Genomic DNA, 20,245 nt, shown 5'->3' with positions numbered 1-20,245 from the left:
AGTTTCAAGTATTTGCCATATGTAATTCATACACCTTACTCTCACAATCTCTCACAATAAAAACAACATTAGTTCAGGGCGTGAGAGTTCCGGGAAATTATGTAGGCCTGTAAATAGGCATACAACAACCAGTAAAGACATCATAAAGCAGATGTACATAAAGTATTACAATTAAACAATCCCATGTTCAATACTTTGACTTCATGTTGTTGTGCGCTCTGCTGTATACTTCATGTTGTTGTACACTGTACCGTGTACTGTACAGATCGAGGAGAGGATGTCTAGCTCCCAGGGGCTGTCGGAGGGCTGGAAGGAGATAAAGGAGCAGAAGCAGGAGCTGTCTGGTCTGTTCCAGGACATGGAGCAGCAGCTCCTCAGTCTCTCCAGAAGACCAGCCGAGCTCGAGACCAAGATTGCCCACAACATGCTCACCCAGGCCAAGGTAGAGATCTTATGGTCCAAACGTTGTCACCAACAAACCACATAGGAGCATAGACTGCAATGTGCAGAGTTAACAAAGAAAGAAGAAGTTTAGGGAGCAGGGTCCCACTCCCCAGCGTGGTCTCATAGACTAGATGTAACATAGTAAACGAAAATCCGGGATTAGTATGTTAGTATGATATGTTACATTTGGTATGTTTACATAAGACAGAAGGTTACTTAAGGTAAAAACGAAAGGAGGGTGGTTAGTCGGCGTATAACGTGAACGTCTAGCAACCCATAGGTTGCGTGTTCGAATCTCATGACAGAAAACTTTAGCAGTTGAACTAATTAGCAACTTTGCAACTATTTACTACTTTTGAGATACTTTGCAACTGCTTAGCATGTTAGCTAACCTTTCCCCTAACCATAACCTTTTAACCTAACTCCTAACCTTAACCCCTAACCCTAACCACTAGCCTAGATAACGTTAGCCACCTAGTTAATGTTAGCCTCAACAAATTGTAATTCGTAACATATAATTCGAATTGCAATTCGTAACATTTCATACAAAATGGATGATGGACATCCACATTACATACCAAACGTAACATATCATTCTAATTTGAATGACCCTGATTATTGTTTACTATGTTACGTCTACCCCCGAGTCCAGGTTGCACTCCCATCTTCCCTACCTTCTTTAAAAATACTTCTCTGATCAGCCAGATTAATAAATACAAATCTTAATTTAGATGAAAATGTGTAATTGTCAATTTCAGTTTCACCGATTTAGGATGTTGCTCACATACAAACCACTAACACAGCATGAGACAAAACATGCACATTGATCAAATCCAATTAATGTTTCTCTACTCTCTCCAACAGGAGTTTAGCAATCAGCTGCAGAGTAAACAAGCCACCCTAACCAGGATGACAGAGAGTGTGAATCGTCTGACTGAGGGCCAGGCCAGCCCGGAGCATGGGGAAGTAGGGCGTCTGAGCCACTCCTGGCTGGAGCTGTGTCACCAGGCTAACAGGCTGAAGGATCAGAGGCAGGAGGACCTGCAGAGGACTCAGGAGTACCACGACTGCATCACAGCCATGGAGGCACTGTTTGAGCAGGTGTCCAAGGAGTGGGACAACCTGGCCAGGTGGGGTCATCTATCTATCTGAAACGCACAACTGAGTTACTACAGGATGGGAACTAGAAGTGTATGCAATATGGGTGTATTGCAATAACTTTGCTCTGATTTCACCTGTAATAGTATCACAATACACTATTAAAGTGATTACTTTATGTATTGATAACAATCACAAAAAAGCAACAACTTAAAATATATTTGGTTCTGTATGGCCAAATCCCAGCCAGTCTTGTTGCTATGTGGGTTGCTAGTGAGTGAGCGGTCCCTTTCATAGCAAAAGTATATTGATGTGGGATCAGTCTCCAGAGCACATAGAAGACTGACTCTATGTGGAATAGCTGAATAATCATAGTTGCCATGACAGTGGTAACATGGCTTAAGAGTTTGGGAGCTGTACCAACATTCTAAAAACCATGACAATGGGTCTCAAATACTTCTTCATCACTAGAATGTGTGTTAGCTTTGAAAAATTGTTATTGTGAAATCTAGTCATTGAATATATTATTTTTCTCTCCAAGGACTGATGCTGAAAGTTCATCTGAGCACTTGGAGGCGTTGAAAAAACTTTCCGTGGCTCTCAGAGACCAGAAGGGAACTCTGGAGGACCTGAAGGACCAGAGGCAGAAAGTCATCTACCATCTGAATCTTGACGATAAAGAGCTGGTCAAAGAGCAAATCAGCCACTTCGAGCAGCGTTGGGCCCAGCTGCAGAGCCTCATCGACAGGAAGATCCAGGACTCGGTGCTGACCTTGGAGGACATGGCCCAGGTGTGTGTGTGTGTGTGTGGGGGGGGGGGGGGGGGGGGGTGGAGTGTTGGGAAAGGCAGAAGACACCTTTCTGGTCTAACCTATGGGCAATTAAGTATCTATTTTATTCTAATCAGGTGGAGGCCCGTCTGAGGGAGGCCAGGGAGTGGGCCGAGGAGCAGCAGCCTGCCCTGTCTGAAGCCATGAAGATGAGTCCTCCTCCAGAGTTGTCCCAAAGCTTCCTGTTTGACCACCTCAGCATCTGCAGTGAACTGGAGGCTAAGCAGCTGCTTCTGGCCCAGGCCATGACCGACGCTGACCGCGTCCTGGCTCACCTGGGGCTCAACGAGCGCCAGCGCCTGCAGCAGCTCATCTCAGACACCCAGGCTGAGGTGGAGTCACTCAGTGTGAAGGTGGGTGTTTTTTTGTGTGTTTAAAAATAAAATAAAATACTATTTGGGTTTCTGACACTTGCACATGCCTGTTTAACTTATGCTTATACTGTTTTCATGCTATTATCGTTTTTACATGTCTATATTGTGTAAATAAAATAAAGGTGGCCCAGAGGAGGAAGCACCTCAGCAAGGCCTTCACAGAGAGAACACAGTTCCTGCAGGCTGTCAACCAGTCCATCACCTGGGTTCAGCAGAATGAGAAGAAGGCCCAGGCAGAGGAGTACATCGCCCTGCTACCTGACGACCTGGCCAAGCAGGTGCGAACCTGCAGGAACATCCAGAGCAGCCTAAAGGCCTACCAGAGCGAACTGACCTCCCTGTGGTCCCAAGGCAGAGACCTGATGAGGGACGCCACCGAGGACGAGAAGGTTGAGATGCTCACCAAGCTGCAGGAGCTGCAGAACATCTTTGAGAAGGCCCTGCAGAAGTGTGGCCAGAGGCTGCAGGAGCTGGAAAAGGTGCTTGTCTCCAGAAAGTACTTCAAGGCAGACCTGGAGAAGACATGTCAGTGGTTGAAACAGGCAGACATAGTGACCTTCCCTGAGATTAACCTCATGAATGGTGACTTGGAGCTGAACGTGCAGCTGTTGAAGTACCAGCAGATAGTAGAGCAGGCGATGGAATATGAAAACCTCCTACTGATCGTCCAGAGAGCTGGTCAGGAGATCCTTCCCACTCTGAATGAAGTGGACCACTGTTACTTGGACGAGAAACTCAATGCTCTCCCACAGCAATACAATAGCATACTGGCTCTGGCCAAAGAGAAACAGGAGAAGATTGAACAGGCCATTCTATCCAGAAAGGAGTATGCCTCCTTCATAGATGTAACACATAATGCGTTGAAGGAGCTTGAGGAGCAGTTCCATAACTTGGGGACTCAGCCTGTCGGTCTACAGACAGAGGAGGTTGTCAGTTTACAGAACGATTACAAAGCTCTTCAGGTTGATCTGAGCAACCTTGGTCTGGCTGTCAGTGAACTAAACCAGAAGAAAGAAGGATTCCGAAGCACCGGTCAACCCTGGCGGCCTGAAGAGATGACCCAGCTGGTGAGCCTCTACAATGGGCTCAAGAGGCTCATCGAACAGCGGGTGGAGCACCTCGACGACACGCTGGAGTCCTTCGAGGACCACAAGGCCATGGCCATGCAGGTAGACTCAGAGCTGAAGGCTACCAAAGAACAGCTGGTCAAGGTCAATGCAGAGACTCAGTCGGCGGAGGAGAGGCTGAAGAACTACCACGCCCTGGCCGGGAGTCTCCAGGGCGCCAGCTCTCATCTTTCTAGACTCATGGAGCAGATGGACAACCTGGCTCCTCAGCTGGACCAGGCTGCCCACGAGGCCTCCAGAGAACAGGTGGTCTTGTGGCAGGAGGAGCTGCAGTCCCTGCAGTCTGCCGTAGGGGAGCTGATAGTGGAGTGTGAGAATAGGTTTGTCCAGAGTAAAGACTTTGAGACGGAGGTGAAGCGGACCCTGGACTGGCTGCAGCAAATCAGGGATGAGCTGGACTGTGCTGTGGTGGTGGATGTGAGGGTAGAGAAGGTCCAGGAGGAGATCAGGAAGCAGCAGATTATGCAGGAAGAGGTCCAGTCCAGGCTGAGGATCGTGGCGGCCCTGAGCAGCAGGGAGAAACAGAAGTACACCAGCGCCAATGAGCTGGTCCCAGCCCATGTTGACTTGAGCCTGGAGGAGATGGCCAAACTACAGGCTGATGTCCAACAGGCTCTGAGCTCCAAACAGGTGAAGTGATATCATATTGTCTCGATGTATTATAATATAAGGGAGTGGGGTTGCAAAAGTCTGGAAACTTTCCCAAATCTCCTAGGTGTTTATAAAATCTCAGTTGAAGGATTTCATCTGGGAACTTTGCGAACGTTTCTGGAATTTTTGTACGCTGTGAGGGAGTAATAGTGACAATAACATAGCCTGTTTGTTGACATCTATTAGTATTGTTAGCTTCACATACTCACCATTTCCCTTCCCTGTCTGTTCTCCAGATCACCCTGGAGCAGGCCTTAGCGTTGTGTCAGAAGTACCACTTCCGGATGCAGTCAGCGTGTGAGTGGCTGGAGGACGCAGTGGCCTTCCTACAACTAGCCAGCCTGGGGGTGGACGTAGAGAACTATGAGGAATGTCTACGCCAGCAGGAAGACATCATGGCCTCGGAGCAGGTGGGTGCTCCAATAACTTGTCCGGGTGGATAATGTAGAGCAAAAAATGAATCCGCGCAATGTTATAACGCTCCCAAAGTGTTTAGTTTAATAGGACGTTTTCGACGAACTGGGCCTTTGTCAGGACTAAATAAAGTGTGGTCTATTAGGACATGTTGCTAAGAGGTAAAGCAAACTGAAACAAAGCTTCAATTGCAACATATATTCAAGAGTGATTTTTTTGGTGTGCCCTTAAAAAAATAAAAATAAACTTAATTATTTTCTCCCTTTAACATGTTCTCTCCCTGTGCCTCGTGGTAGGAGTTCTTGGGCCACCTGCAGGAGTTGGAGGCTCTGCCCCCCCAGCTGGAGAACCTGGTTAACCCTTCAGCCAAGGAGCAGCTTAGGCTGAGTGTGGAGTCTGCTCAGCAGAGAGGAGTGGAGGTCCGAGATCAGCTGCAGTGTCATCAAGACGTCCTGATCAGGTACAGGAAGTAAAGGAAAAGGTTCAATTGTAACCAAATATGGACATATAATATATGCCATTTAGTGGACACTTTCATCCAAAGCGACTTAAAACCATTTGTGCATGGACAATATGGTTTTACAAGTGTTGAATACAGAGAGAGAGACCTTGGTACAGAGATGGGCAATTTAGTGTTAATATAATACAGACAGACAGCTTTTTACTGTTATTGCTATTATATTCTAACCAGTTTTATAATAGCAATAAGGTACCTCAGGGGTTGGACAATATAGCACAGCCAATGGCTTTATTGTGTCATGCATATAAGAACAGCCCCTAGCCGTGGTCTAGCCGTGGTATATTGCCCATATACCACATCTCCTTGGCCTTAATGCTTAAAATGATTCTGTAAATACTTGGCTGCACCATGCATTTCCTTACTGGTACAATAAAGTTGGAATGGAATTGAATTAAATTGACTGTCCTGTGTTGTCCCTAGCTGTGTTGCCCAGTGGAAGTCCTACCAGGAGACGAGGCAGACAGTGATTGAACTGATGAACGAGGCAGAGAAGAAGCTGACTGAGTTCTCCACCGCCAAGGCTGCCACCTTTCTGGAGGCAGAGGAGAAGCTCAGGAGTCATAGGGTAAAAGAGGACCATGGGAAAATAATGATTTTCTTCTGTTTTGACTTTTACATTACTTGATACATTTTGCTAATGGCCGCATAATTAGCCACATGATGGCGTCATTGTACATTCATCTTTAGTAATCAAAGCACAAAGAAGTAATGATTAGACTTTATTTATGAACACCCATAATGTGTGAACGGACCGCGACTCTTCTCTTGTGTGTATATTTCCTCCTCTCCTCCCTCCCTGCCAGTCCCTGGTGTCGATGGTGAATGGGTTCCAGGAGAAGCTGACCGGGCTGGAGGAGCAGGCATCCCAGCTGGAGCTGGTGGGTAGTGACGCCAGCAAGGCCACCATCAGCCGCTCCATGACCACGGTGTGGCAGCGCTGGACCCGGTTACGCAGCGTAGCACGAGGGCAGGAGAGGGTCCTAGAGGACACGGCCCAGGAGTGGAGGACCTTCAGGGAGAAGGTATAGTAGGCTACACAAAAACATGGGACTGTGAGTGTGAGTACAGTGTGTTCGCGAATATACAGTGGAGAAGACCATAATATCAACCTAAGTCCATGAATATAACTCCTGTTCCCTAAGGAGGTACGAGGTACGAGGTACAACACAGTTAGGGGGACAAGAGTGCAATCCTCATAGCTGTCCGTTGTGTCCGCTGTCCGCTGACTGAAAGGGAACTAAACAGTATACTATCAGCACTTGCTGGATTATTTATTTGTTCCCCTTATGCCCTTTGTTGCTGTCTGCCGTAAAGGTTCTCTAAAGAGTGTACACTACTCCATAGTAGAAGCTAACAATGATGCTTTATCAACAAGTCATTACAGGTTCAGCACACTGTCTAGATTTCCCCCGCCTGTGTTCCTTTCAGATGGTGAAGCTGAGGAACATGGTGGACGAGCTTCAGAGCCGTGTGATAGACTGTGCTGTGGAGAAGGCCTCCAAGGCTACCTTGCAGTCTGTGTTGGACCAGCATGAGCTGCTGATCCAGGACATGGAGAGGGAGCTGTCCTCCCTCACCCTGCTGCGTCAGTACGCCCTCAGCCTGCTCCATGACGTGGAGGTCCCCTCACCATCCCCCACCTCCGAACAGGACGAACTGCCCAGTCTCAAGGAGATCAGAGCTGTACAAGACCGCATGGAAAGGTGCGGATCAAGATTGTTAGGTTTTGCGTGGTCTCTTCCCACAGCCGCTGTGGAGCTCCATGAGTCTGGCAATCGAGCCTATGTTTAGCATTTGCACAACAGATGGATTGGCAACTCAGGAATTAGATCAGTTGTTGTTTGCATTGAACAGAATAAGAGAGATAATTGTCCATTTAGTTACAAGTGAAAATGTGTCTTCTGTATTTCCCAACCCTCCAGTTCAAATATCTTAGGAACAGAATAATGGAGCTGAGTGGTTTTATGTCTCTCCACCAGTCTGCTGCAGCAGGCGCGTACCAAGCGTAGCCAGGCTGGGATGGAGCTGAGGGATAGAGAGGAGGTGGAGAAGAACCTGAGTGTGGTCAAAGCCTGGATCCAGGAGACCAGGGAGCTGCTTCTCAACCCTACCCCAGATATGGATGCTCTGCTACAGGAGCTGGAGGTAAGCCGCTGACGAACCCTATGGAACTAGAGATTGAGTAAACACAATCTAACACATGATCACATCCTTTTTTGCCATTTTTGCAAATGCAAAATTCCTTTATGTATTGTACAGGTGGTGCACAGTGATGTGATCGGGTACCGTCAGCATTTGGATAAGATAGCTGAGCAGCAGCAGAGCAAGTATCTGGACCTGTACACCATCCTGCCCTCAGAGATCTCCATGCAGCTGGCTGAGGTGTCGCTTGCACTGGGGGCCATCGAGGACCAGGTACCGGACTATCTTGCGCTTGCTATTTCTCACTGGGCCAGTTTCCTGGACACAGATTAAGCCTAGCCATGAACTAAAAAGCATGTTCAATGGAGAATCTCGAATAAAATAGATTAGGCTTAATCTGTGTCCGGTCTACTACGTCAACTACTGTATCTTTTACTAATGTAAATGTTAAGAAATAGAGAAGTTATTACAGGGTTAAGTTTGTACTTTCTCTTGTGAATTTCTTAAGGTTCTATCCAAAGAGAGAGAGATTCAGAAGACGAGAGACATCAAGGAGGACTTCAGTTCCAGGATCCATGACGTGTCGGAGAAGATGAAAGCCATCTCCACCAGACTCAAAGACAAAGCCAGTGATGTTGAACACGCTAAAGACGAGACCAAGGTGAGCGGGAGCTGAAGATGCTCATGCATATGACTCTGAATAAGGGTTTGGGGTCAATTTCTTGTCAATTCAATCAATTCAGGAAGTAAACTGAAATACATACAAAAGTGAATGAGCACCCAGAGCTGCTATCTTGGTCAGTCCGTTTAACCCAGAGTTTCTCTCCTCTCCTCAGTGTCTTTGTGATGACCTGGAGAGCTGTCGTCGGACTCTCTCAGAGCTGGATGCTGCGGTCCATGAGTTCGGCAGACGGAACCCCGTCTTGGCCAAACAGCTGAGCGATGCCATAATCAAGTTAGGAGACATCCACCACCACACTGCCCGACTGGCCGAGTGTAGAACCATCTGGCTCAAAAAGGTTAGGAACCAATTGTATAAATGTTTTGAGGGGGGGAAACACAATATACATGAGAAGTCTTGTTGTTACACTGTTGTTGTTTTAACAATGTTGTTGTTACACTGAAGAGGTGGCATTAATGTACTGTGTTGCCCAGCCCAAAATGTTTATATGGGGCCATTTGACTTTTAATTGTTAAAGGTGCTATTTATACCATAACGTACATTACCCATACATTGTCAGTGTCATTAAAGTATGCATTTCCCTGCTGTTGTTCTCTGGTTCCTCAATTCCTCTGTTATCTCACCTGTCTAGGCCGATGCCCATCTAGAGGAGTACAGTGAGATGCTGGACTTCATAGTGAGGTGGTCGGAGAAAGCCAAGGGCCTGGTGAGGGCCAACATCATCTGGAACTCCTCCCCTCATCTGCAGGAGCAAATAAGGATGTACCAGGTGGGTGGAGACATGAATAAACACATGTAGAGTTACCGGATTTAAATGCTGATAGAGACTGTATGAAACTCTCACTGTTCACTTCCACTGTACCATCTTCAACAATACTGGTGGTATTTGTGTGTGTAAGGAAATAAACATGGGTTCTGTTCCCCTGTCTCCTATCATTATCCCTCCAGGATGTTACTTCTTTTCTTATTTACCGGCACCTCTTAGGGTCCATCCATCACTGGTTGGCCCTTTTTTTCTTCAAAAACAGTGTCTTCTTATTCCATTCATTGCCTGTGTTGTGCTTTCCCCCTCCCCTCCCTGTCCCATCAGTCTGTGCTGCGTGAGTCCCGGGAGCTCCATGGGGACCTGCAGGCCATGGGAGAGAAGGTGGATCTGCTATCTGAGGTGCTGCAGACGGAGAACATGTCCCAGCAGGTGTGTGAGCTCAGCCGCAACACCGAGGAGCTCCAGCAGACCATCAGGACACGACTGCAGAGCCTACAGGACGCAGCCAAGGTACTGACAAAGACATACTGTATGCGCTGACCTTGCATTTTAGCCTAGCATCTGTTTTCACTCTAGCATTGTTGTTAGTCTCAGAGACGGTCAAATAGCTTTTAGCATCTCAGTGTTATTCTCACCTGTACGTACAAATATATTTGATTGATTGACCTATGTGTAGTGACAGACAGTTAGCATGACTTGATTAGCTAGCCAGCTAGCCCTCAGAAGATTTGGTTCTGGGTTCTGAGATGAACCTGTGTGTGTGTCCTGTGTCGTCCTCTCAGAGTATGGAGCGTCTGGAGTACGAGGTGAAGACCCTACATGTTGCTCTGGAACAGGTCCAAGCTACACTGACATCTCCTGAGTTGGCCCGACAGAGTCTCAAGGAACAACTGGCCCAGAGACAGGTAGTTACTCCTTCTTCTTCTGCTGCTGCTGCTGCTGCGGAGAATGTGACGTTCCCTCCTGTCTGTTTTCCTAGCGTCTTCTGTCAGAGATGGAGGGCTTCAAGCAGCAGGTGCAGGCGGTGCAGCTGTGTCAGAGCGCCCTGCGCGTCCCAGAGGAGGTGATGCCTGGCCTGGCTATCTGTCGCACGGCACTGGGCCTACAGCAGGAGGCCAGCCAGCTGCAGCATGTCGCAATACAGCAGTGCAACATTCTACAGGTAGGGAGGCCACAGCACAATCATGAATAATTCATTCGATTGCCTGTGACTGAAGACTTGTGTTAGTTCCCCCGAGCTAATGGCTAGGTTTTGAGGAACACAGAAAGTCACGGTTTGAATCCGGTTGGCCACACCTGCAAGCCAAGAGCAGTTGACCTCCTACATTGTGCACCAGTATCAACATTCCTTGATTTCTTGTCCCTTCTGTAGGAGGCTGTTGTGCAGTATGAGCAGTATGAGCAGGAGGTGAGGCACCTCCAGGGGCTGATAGAGGACGCCCACAGAGTCATCCAGGACCGACCCATTCCCACCAGCAACATCCAGGAGCTGCAGGCTCAGATCCTACACCATGAGGTACTTTTAGCATTACCAATGGAAAGGAATGCAGAATTGTGAAAACCTCTAGGTCCAGGTGCTGGTAGGAACAACTAGGTACCCAAAGCAAAAAAAACAACAACAACAAAAAGGACACTAGTTAAGCTGTAAAATGTTAGGACTATATGGATGCTTTGTTCCCCTGTTGTCACCATAACCACTGACCGTGATCGGGATGTTTCTAACAGGACCTGGCCCAGAAGATCAAGGGTTACCAGGAGCAGATAGCCAGTCTGAACTCTAAGTGTAAGATGCTTGCTGTGAAGGCCAAGCACGCCACCATGCTGCTCACTGTGAGTGACACGGAGGGGGCGGGGCTTACTGAGGAGGACCTGGATGGAGACACACACAAACCCTCTGTAGTCATGGTGAGAGGCCAACTCCCCTCCCCAATCGAGCTTATCGATGTGGTAAAGGATACGAGTTTACTAATTGTACAGCATGTTTTTTTTGGTTTTCTGGTTTATTAACTAACTCAGGCAAATCACTCCGCTGTTAATCCTGTGACCCTTTATCAAATCTCGAGCTAGCATGATGTCTGTCTGAAAGACTCCACTCTCTGTGGTGGACTTTTAACAAATTCACACAATCTTCTCTGCATGTGTTTTCTGATTAAAACCTGGATGCTATGTTTGTCTTCTGTCTAACTCTGATCCTATGGTGTGATCAGATGACAGCTGGCCGCTGTCACACCCTCCTGTCCCCTGTCACGGAGGAGTCTGGGGAGGAGGGCACCAACAGTGAGATCTCCTCTCCTCCTGTCTGTCGCTCCCCCTCTCCCATCACTCACTCCCAGGTCTGTTGCACTCCCTCTCCCATCACTCACACTCGGGTTTCACCTACTGAGCTCTTTCTCTCTCTCTCTCTCTTGCTCTCGCTCTACTCTAGCTGCAAACCATGAGATATGAGATACATCTCCATATCCTGTCATCCTGTATGCCTCAAATTAAATGCATTGCATTAGCACAGATTAATGCATAGCAAGGCTTCTGTACTTCTCCATTAAGGGCTTGGGCCCAGTTACATAAAACATCTTAGGTGTTTCCCTTAAGGGTTTACCTTAAGGAATCATTTCCTCTTAACTAAGGGAAATGTTTAAGGGCGTTGCATAGAGCCCCTCAAATATTTCCTTAGGTAAGGGCATATGTTAAGGGGTTTTGCAGTAGTTTGAAGGCCGGTATGGCTAAAAGAGTATTTGGTTACCGTGGAGACGGCCTGATTCACTGACAACTTCTCCTCAAAGAGATCGCTTTTATTTTTTGAGATAGCAACATAGAACTTCTACAATCAAGACAGGATAACCAAATTGCTCCAGAAGATAATAAAATCCCGTTTCTTGTAGCACATTTTTTCCCGAACTTTAAATTACTTTCTAGTACGTCAAGCTAGTTTACAGAGGACATAGCTAACTAGCCATCTAGCTCAGTAGCCATGGATTGTGCACTTTCCATTGTTTAGCTAGCTAAAGTAAGTAGCTAGCCGGTTGATGTTTTTCTTTTGGAACCCAGAGCAGATGAAAGCAACATTCAACTCCACCAATGCTATTTACATTGCAGTTAATGGACCTCATGGGCACCCTTAACTTTTTCACATAATTTTAGGGGGGAATTCATCTTAAACTGTTTTGTGCAACTGACTTAAAGTTAAGGAAACTTTAAGGGAATAGATAAGGGGGGAATTTAATTTAAGGTGTTTTATGCAACCAGGTCCTGACCACTTACCTTATTGTGTACCTACCTATACACCGAGTAACATTGTGATACTTCTCTGTATATGTTGCTCGTGTTTTCTTTCAGATGGGATTGGGACGAGCCACCCTCACCAGAGCCCCCATACAGGAGCTATATGACCCGACATTTGAATCTGTGGCCAACTTCGATGACCTGCAACGCTCCTGGGAGACCTTGAAGAATGTGGTACTCAATGCATATCGATTAAACATTTAACATCGGCTATTTAGGAAAGTGTATTTACAAATAAACTGTGAAGTACTATTCTTTTGGGCCGAGGTCTGCCTGCTACCTAGTTCCTATCCTTCCCTTTACAGATCAGTGAGAAGCAGAGGACTCTGTACGAAGCGTTGGAGAAGCAGCAGCGCTACCAGGGTTCTCTCCAGTCTATCTCCTCTAAGATGGAGTCCTTAGAGTCCAAACTCAACGAGCCACTGGAGGCTGACAGGATCACAGACAGTCATAAGGAAGCCCATCAGGTAAGGGAGAATCAGTATTGCTTAGGGAAGTCTTATGTAACATTCCGCTATGCTCAAGATACCAATTTCCACAAGGCAGTAATCCTATTTGACATCTCAAAATGCTCAAAAAACAAACATTTCTGCTCGAGGCAGAAATCCTGTGTAACATCTCAGTATACTCATGACTCAATGTCTTCCCATCATAACTAAATACTGTTATTCCCTCTACCAGGTCATGGGTGAGGAGATCCAGAGTCTGCAGGAGGATATAGACAAGCTGCAGACCAGCTTCTCAGAGGACCTGGGTACTGATGCTGTGGACTCGGACACGGCCGACCGGCTAGCCATGCAGTCCACCCTCACTGTCCTGGCTGAGAGGATGGCCACCATACATATGAAGGCCACAGGGAAACGACAGCTTCTGGAGGTACAGTGATGCTCCCAATACCTTTTCTCTCTCTCTTTTATATTTTTGTTCGGATAGGTGCACTTCCACTTCTTCAGATGCTCATTTAGCTGTATTTGAGTGTCTTAGGTCAGGCTCATCACGAGAGGGCCATTAAAAGCATGTTTGTTGAGGGGTCAAGAGGTTCACGAACATGACAACAAGCTGTGTCTGGCCTTACTTCATGTGGTGTCTTGTGATTCCCTGTCCAGGAGCGTGCGACTGACCATCTAGAGGAGCAGCGTCAAGAGCAGGCCTTACAACACTACCTCGACCAGGCTGACCAGATGGACCACTGGCTGCTCAGCACCCGCTCTGCATTCACAACCTTCCTCCAGCCGAGCGTTAAGGAGGATGAGGAGGACATGGAGGAGCAGCTCATAGACTGCCAGGTTAGAACAGAGCGCCCCCTACTGGCGGTTACTCACGCCCACGCACACACATACGCACAGACGTCCATATGCACGAACGCAGACCGAGACCCTTTATTTAAAAGCTCCTCCGTGAGTCACATGCGTTTTCCCCTTTTACACAACTGCTCATTTAACATCCAATTATTAAATACCACTATAACTCCCCTTTTTGATTCTGCCTGCCACATATGGATCCACCCGGGAGGGGTAGGAACCTGGCAGCAGTAAACAAGAGTATTAGCAGCAGTGTTAGAGGGCAGGGCTGCCTTCAGAGGCCTGGTAAGGTTCCTAAGCGTCTGTAACACTAGTCTAGTTAAGCAGATTATGCAGATGTCTTCTTCTGTGTGACTGCATGGGGCCGTGTCTTCAGGTGGGAGGCCTTATTTGCTAGATTAATAGATTCCGACTGCAGGGATTGGTGTTGGTGTTGGTGGTGGAGCTGGATCAGCCTGCTAGAATATCCAAGTAGGAATACCAACTGACAAGAGGAGGGAGGCGGGGAGTTGAAACCTGTTCAACTTACCGATACACACACACAGGATATGGGTCTATATATGGAGGAATCTCCTTTGTGCACGGATCTTTGAGGAAGCATTTACTATGGGACATCTGTGGTAGCTTTGGATCTTTTCATTACAAGGGTCTACAACAGTCCAGGCCACTTGGTGAATCTATATTTTTGATCTTGAGCATGCGACGTGAAGGATTAGTGCTGGTGTGTTGGGCTGTGCTGGAGGCGAGGGTGTTGGTAGGGAGGTGGACCTACAATGAGAGCAGGACAGTACCTACAGAGACCTGCTGCTGGGTCTTCTGAAGGGGTCTATACTGACCCTGGGACTGGAGGCCCCGTTGACTGAAGCTGCCTTGCGGGCAGGGCCTGCCTGGTATCCAGCACCATGTTTGAGATGGCCTCTCTCCTCCTGCTGCTCCAGAACATGCTGCAGGAGATTGAGCAGAAGGTGGTGGCCCTGTCGGAGCTGACCATGCGGAGCGAGAGTCTGTTGCTGGAGGGGAGGCAGGAGACGCGGATGGACATGAGGGAGGACGCTGAGCAGCTGGCCAGGAAGCTGCGGACGCTGAAGGGAAGTCTGCTGGAGCTGCAGAAGATGCTGCAGGACAAACACATCAACATCCAGGTGAGTCAGGCTGCTTCTGGATACCTGCCCTGTAGCTTACTACTACAGTAAAAGGTGCTGCCGGATTTATCTGCGGAGAGGAATGTACTAGTAGCCTGGTAGATCTGGGACCTGGCTACTGCTACAGTCATCTCCGCGTCTGAAACTGAGACCTCTTTAGAATAATTATTTCAATTTGACTGCAGACAGTGTTTACTGAGGTGCCTGGTCGCTTATGTGACTGACTGTGTTCAAGTCCAGGTCTCCTGGATCATGTTAGACCACAGCGCTAAAGCCTATGCCTTCACCTTGTTTGTCCTGCAGGCCACTCTAGCATGGGATGCTTTTCAGGAGCTGAAAGGCCCATTGAGGAAGCATGTACATGTAATGTCTGTTCTGAGCCTTTAATGTAATGTCTTCTGTCTTTGACATGGTCCCTGTTTGTCATCAACTATTCTTTATTGTGGCTGATGTGTGCAGGGATATGATTGGGTGAACTGGATTGCATACAAATTTGCTTGAATTATTTCAACCACTCTATTGTTTAAGATTTAAAAATCAAAATAAGGAATTGACTTATAATCAAATGACTTGTAATCCTCACCAGCCTTGATGGTTGTTCGGTCTTGTTGTCAAGATGTGAATCAAACAAATCCTTACATGAATAACCATTTCTCTTGTCATTTTTCTCACTATTGTTTCCATAAGTAATTCTCTCTCTGCTTGTGTCCTTCACCAGGGCTTCCTGCAGGACCAGGAGGACAATGAGTCTGACTCTAGCCTGTCTCCGGGGCCCAGTGTACAGGACTGGCTGGCCCAGGCCCGTACCACACGCTCACAACATCACCAGGACAGCCTCCAGAGACAGAGGGTAGGGTAGACACTCTCAAACACACACCATCGCACTACTGCTGCCATGCCAGTGTAGGATCTTTGTTTTGTTTGTGTTGTTTGTGTGTTCGTTCCTTCCTTCCTTCCTTCCTTCCTTCCTTCCTTCCTTCTTTCTTTCTTTCTTTCTTTCTTTCTTTCTTTCTTTCTTTCTTTCTTTCTTTCTTTCTTTCTTTCTTTCTTTCTTTCTTTCTTTCCTTCCTTCCTTCCTTCCTTCCTTCCTTCCTTCCTTCCTTCATTCCTTCATTCCTTCATTCCTTCATTCCTTCCTTCATTCAAAGAGAAGTCATTGCTGTTAAGAGTGGTCATGTTTGTGCCTTGTTGTTTAGGAGCTGGAGGAGCAGCTAGCAGAGCAAAAGAAGCTGCTCCAGTCAGTAGCCAGTAGAGGAGAGGAGATCCTGATCCAGCAGGCCTCACCCAGCAGTGTCAGGTATGGCCATGAAACAGTGAATCCACGGCTCTGCCTTTGTGATGCTTTACTACAAAGTAGTAACGTGAATCCACTTTAACACAACAACACAGGGTTCTGACAGTTTATTTTGAATTACCAGAGGCCAATAGGCCTTATCCTCTGTGTAATGTTTTTATGTTATATCATATTCCGTCTATTCTTTTGTCTGCAGTATGACAGAGCCCTTCTCTCCGGAGCTCCTGCAGGAGAGAGAGACCCGGGCTGCCCAGCAGCAGATGAGACAGAGGTGGGAGAGCCTGAGGAAAGAGCTCAGTACCAAACTCCAGCTCCTACAGAAAACCCTAGAGCAAGACAACAAGCAACCGGTACTGACCCCACCGTCAACACCTATCCCAGCAGCCAAAACCAGATTACAACCAGTTATTTTTGGTTGTGCATCAGCAGTTTTTCTGTTATGTCAGTCACTGATAGTCACTCAATTAGCCATGACAGAGAGTTAGCAAGTTAGTTTAGCCAGCTATCTAAACTTGTAGTAATCATGGCCAAATACTGACGCAGGGCACGTGCTCAGGGGCCCTGACCTCCAGGGCGCTGTTACGTATACGTCGGGAGTCAGGAAGCAGGTGCAGAAGGTGAGTTTAATAATGATAAATGCAGATAAACCAAACATGAGAAGACTGCAGAACGTGAATGGAAACAAACCAATACTGCCTGATGACTGAGGCTACTGAGGGGTAAAATAAAGGGAAGGTAATCAAAGTGATAATGAAGTCCAGGTGTGCGTAATGATGGGGAGCAGGTCTGCGTAACAATGGTTGCCAGGACGGGTGGTTAGTATACCGGTGACGTCGAGCACTGGGGAGGGGGAGGGGGAGCAGGAGTAGGCATGACAGGGGCCCACATTGATTTTGCTAGTCACTCTCACTCAGATATCATATTAACATGACATAAGTCATGGAAAAATATTTAGAATTGCAGGAAATTAACTTTAAAACGGAGAAAAAAAATCTCTGTCCCATGGTAAAATGAGTAGAGTTGCATGGCATTTTTATTTAAACATTTTTATTGAACTTTTATTTAACTAGGCAAGTCAGCTAAGAACAAATTCTTATTTACAATGACGGCCTACCCGGGCCAAACCCGGATGATGATGGGCCAGTTGTGCACCGCCCTATGGGACTTCCGATTCGAACCTCAAATCAAATCAAAGTTTATGGGACTGTAGTGATGCCTCTTGCCCTGAGATACAGTGCCTTAGACCGCTGCACCACTCAGGAGCTATTTATTTGTTATAAAATTGCAAAAATGTTCTCTCTGCCGCATGCCAAATGTGTAGAATTGCAGTAAATTAACTTAAACTTTTGCATTTTTCTCTCCGCCGTCAAGAGGAGGCCACTAAAATGTTTTTCTACGACGTGGGGGGCCCCCAAACCAAATCGCTCAGGGCCCCCAAAAGGCTAGGGCCAGCCCTGCTCTGAGGTACAGTACAATGACATCGTCTGACAGTGACAGTGGTCATACTCTGTTCCAGGTTTACTCCAGAACGGCCAGAGTGACCACCTCTGGGACCCTGTTTAAAGGAGAGACAGATAAAACAGAGGACAAGTCTTCACTGAAGACGTTATATGATGGTTTCAGCCAGACAATGGAGGCGATGTCTTCTCAGGTAGGTTATAACAACACTATAACATCCCACCCTGTTATTGTTCTGTAGGTTGTCCTTGTTTTCGGCTGTTAAATTATGTTTATGTATGGAAATATACAAGACAACTATGCACTGTATCTATCAGGGATGAGGTCAATTCCATTTCATCTGAATTGACTGAATTGTAATGGGAATTTCAGTTTACTTCTTAAATTGATGGAATTCAAACAGAATTTGAGCTCACGTCCTTGATTGACTGCATTGAAATGGAATTGACGCCAACCCTGGTATCTCAGACTAGGGCCTCTGAGGGCCAGGTGATGCCAATGGAGCAGCAGCTCTACCAAGCCGTGTCAGCTACCTCCTCCTGGCTGGATGATGTAGAGAACACCCTCTTTTCTGGTGCTGCCCTGCTGGCCGAGAACGCTGAGACACAGCTACAAAACCAGGAGGTAGGCCACTGCAACACCTGAATAGTAACATCCCTTTGTGTAAAGCACACAACGTCTGCTCTCCTAGTGTTATATCATCTCAAAATGTGATCATGGTCTTCAGAAACAGTCCTCTGGTCCTGCAATCACTCCCCTTGCCCTTCGATGTTTGCAGATCTGAAGGATCTGATAAGTGCTGCAGTGGTGGAGCTTCCAACGTATTGCTTCCACCTGAGAGATCTGCAAACATGGAGGAGTTATGACCAAGGGAAAGGGGGAGGGAGCAAAAAAAAAGACTCTTCCAAGCCTTCCTCCATTCCTGTGTATCACCTGGTACCGTGCATGTTTGGTGACTTTGTCATCTCTGTTTCCTCCAGGCCTTAGGGAAGGATGTCAGTGAGGTGAATGGGGAGGTGAGCCACAGTCGGGGTCTCCTGGGCCAACCTACAGGGCTGTGTGGGGAGGACCAGGCCCTGTTAGAGGACACACTGGACTGTCTGACAGAGAGGCTAGGGACTATGGACTCTGCCCTAGGGCGACGCTGTGAACACATGAGGACCAGGATGGAGGAACTCACTGCCTACCAGGTCAGGCTATGTGGTGTAATCTCTATGCTTTAGTTCTCTAGGCTACTGAGCATATGGTGGACTTGTCCCCATATGAGCCATTTCGGAATCCACTATTCTTGGACTAAAAAGCTTGCAGTTAATTGAGTTTTATCTTGTATTGGTTTATGCAGACGGAGTCACAGCTTCTCCTCACTGATCTAACGGACACCAAGTGCCAGATTCTTCAGACGTTGGCAGGAGCCACGGACAGAGCAGCCTCCAAACAACTTGAGGTAAGATCTGTGATGGCAGTCCACGAGTACATGACACTTCCTTCTTAACCGACCGTATAAAAGATAACCAAAATGAATTTGTTAATCATTTCTGGTGAACAATGTCTAACATTAAAGAAATCTCAAGGTATTGCTCTCCTGAGGTGTAGAATACCTCATGATAAGCTGTAGACCACACTATCTACCAAGAGAGTTCTCATCTATATTGTTCGTAGCCATCTATTTACCACCACAAACCGATGCTGGCACTGAGACCACACTCAACTAGATGTATAAAGCCATAAGCAAAGAAGAAAATGCTCATCCAGAAGCAGCGCTCCTAGTGGCCAGGCAAATTTAAATCTGTTTTTCCTTTCTACCAGCATGTCACATGTGCAACCAGAGGGAAAAAAACTCCAGACCACCTTTACTCCACACACAGAGACGCATACAAAGCTCTCCCTCGCCCTCCAATTGGCAAATCTAATTCTATCCTCCTGATTCCGGTTTACAAGCAAAAACTAAAGCAGGAAGTACTAGTGACACGCTCAATACGGAAGTGGTCAGATGACGCGAATGCTACGCTACAGGACTGTTTTGCTAGCACAGACTGGAATTATGTTCCGGGATTCGTCCAATGGCATTGAGGGGTATACCACCTCAGTCATCGGCTTCATCAATAAGTGCATTAAACTATCATGGTCCAAACACACTAAGACAGTCGTGAAGAGGGCACAACAACACCTATTCCCCCTCGGGAGACTGAAAAGATTTGGCATGGGTCCCCAGATCCTCAAAGTTATACAGCCGCACCATCGAGAGCATTCTGACCAGCTGCTTCACCACCTGGTATGGCAACTGCTCGCCATCTGACCGTAAGGCACTACAGAGGGTAGTGCGTACGGCTCAATTCATCACTGGGGCCAAGCTTCCTGCCATCCAGGACCTATATATTAGGCGGTGTCAGAGAAAGACCCCAAAAATAGTCAAAGACTTCAGTCACCCAAGTCATAGACTGTTCTCTCTGCTACCGCAGAGCAAGCAGTACCGGAGCGCCAAGTCTAGGTCCAAAATGCTCCTTAAGACTGCTGAACAATTAATCAAGTGGCCATCCGGACTATTTACATTGACCCCCTCTTCCCTTTGTTTTTACACTGCTGCTACTCGCTGTTTATTATCTATGCATAGTCACTCTACCCCTACCTACATGTACAAATTACCTCGACTAACTTGTACACCCACACATTGACTCGGTACCGGTATCCCCTGTATATAGCCTCATTATTGTTATGCAATTTTA

The 20,245-nt window shown here is 47.1% G+C and overlaps 1 protein-coding gene across 1 annotated transcript in view; it reads left to right on the top strand.

Moving 5' to 3' along the window:
- syne1b (spectrin repeat containing, nuclear envelope 1b) overlaps nucleotides 1-20,245 on the top strand; it is a 136,589-nt gene that overhangs the window by 66,694 nt on the left and 49,650 nt on the right. The window contains exons 78-110 of the mRNA XM_090210871.1: nucleotides 266-442; nucleotides 1,309-1,574; nucleotides 2,084-2,333; nucleotides 2,450-2,725; nucleotides 2,869-4,503; nucleotides 4,761-4,934; nucleotides 5,235-5,398; nucleotides 5,879-6,023; nucleotides 6,262-6,480; nucleotides 6,887-7,161; nucleotides 7,438-7,603; nucleotides 7,718-7,873; nucleotides 8,109-8,261; nucleotides 8,437-8,619; nucleotides 8,914-9,051; nucleotides 9,373-9,558; nucleotides 9,831-9,953; nucleotides 10,028-10,210; nucleotides 10,421-10,564; nucleotides 10,774-10,953; nucleotides 11,256-11,381; nucleotides 12,382-12,501; nucleotides 12,633-12,794; nucleotides 13,009-13,203; nucleotides 13,434-13,613; nucleotides 14,567-14,770; nucleotides 15,489-15,620; nucleotides 15,967-16,067; nucleotides 16,261-16,414; nucleotides 17,581-17,715; nucleotides 17,991-18,146; nucleotides 18,503-18,712; nucleotides 18,865-18,966. Of these exons, the coding sequence (XP_090066997.1) occupies nucleotides 266-442; nucleotides 1,309-1,574; nucleotides 2,084-2,333; nucleotides 2,450-2,725; nucleotides 2,869-4,503; nucleotides 4,761-4,934; nucleotides 5,235-5,398; nucleotides 5,879-6,023; nucleotides 6,262-6,480; nucleotides 6,887-7,161; nucleotides 7,438-7,603; nucleotides 7,718-7,873; nucleotides 8,109-8,261; nucleotides 8,437-8,619; nucleotides 8,914-9,051; nucleotides 9,373-9,558; nucleotides 9,831-9,953; nucleotides 10,028-10,210; nucleotides 10,421-10,564; nucleotides 10,774-10,953; nucleotides 11,256-11,381; nucleotides 12,382-12,501; nucleotides 12,633-12,794; nucleotides 13,009-13,203; nucleotides 13,434-13,613; nucleotides 14,567-14,770; nucleotides 15,489-15,620; nucleotides 15,967-16,067; nucleotides 16,261-16,414; nucleotides 17,581-17,715; nucleotides 17,991-18,146; nucleotides 18,503-18,712; nucleotides 18,865-18,966 (7,170 nt within the window). The remainder of the gene's footprint in view (nucleotides 1-265; nucleotides 443-1,308; nucleotides 1,575-2,083; nucleotides 2,334-2,449; nucleotides 2,726-2,868; nucleotides 4,504-4,760; nucleotides 4,935-5,234; nucleotides 5,399-5,878; nucleotides 6,024-6,261; nucleotides 6,481-6,886; nucleotides 7,162-7,437; nucleotides 7,604-7,717; nucleotides 7,874-8,108; nucleotides 8,262-8,436; nucleotides 8,620-8,913; nucleotides 9,052-9,372; nucleotides 9,559-9,830; nucleotides 9,954-10,027; nucleotides 10,211-10,420; nucleotides 10,565-10,773; nucleotides 10,954-11,255; nucleotides 11,382-12,381; nucleotides 12,502-12,632; nucleotides 12,795-13,008; nucleotides 13,204-13,433; nucleotides 13,614-14,566; nucleotides 14,771-15,488; nucleotides 15,621-15,966; nucleotides 16,068-16,260; nucleotides 16,415-17,580; nucleotides 17,716-17,990; nucleotides 18,147-18,502; nucleotides 18,713-18,864; nucleotides 18,967-20,245) is intronic.

This window comes from Oncorhynchus mykiss, chromosome 19 (genome assembly GCF_057628025.1).
Source record: "Oncorhynchus mykiss isolate SJ-2025 chromosome 19, ASM5762802v1, whole genome shotgun sequence".
In the NCBI taxonomy this organism is placed as follows: Eukaryota; Metazoa; Chordata; class Actinopteri; order Salmoniformes; family Salmonidae; genus Oncorhynchus; species Oncorhynchus mykiss.
The sequence above is the reverse complement of the archived record's forward strand: the minus strand, read 5'-3'. Positions and strand labels throughout refer to the sequence as shown.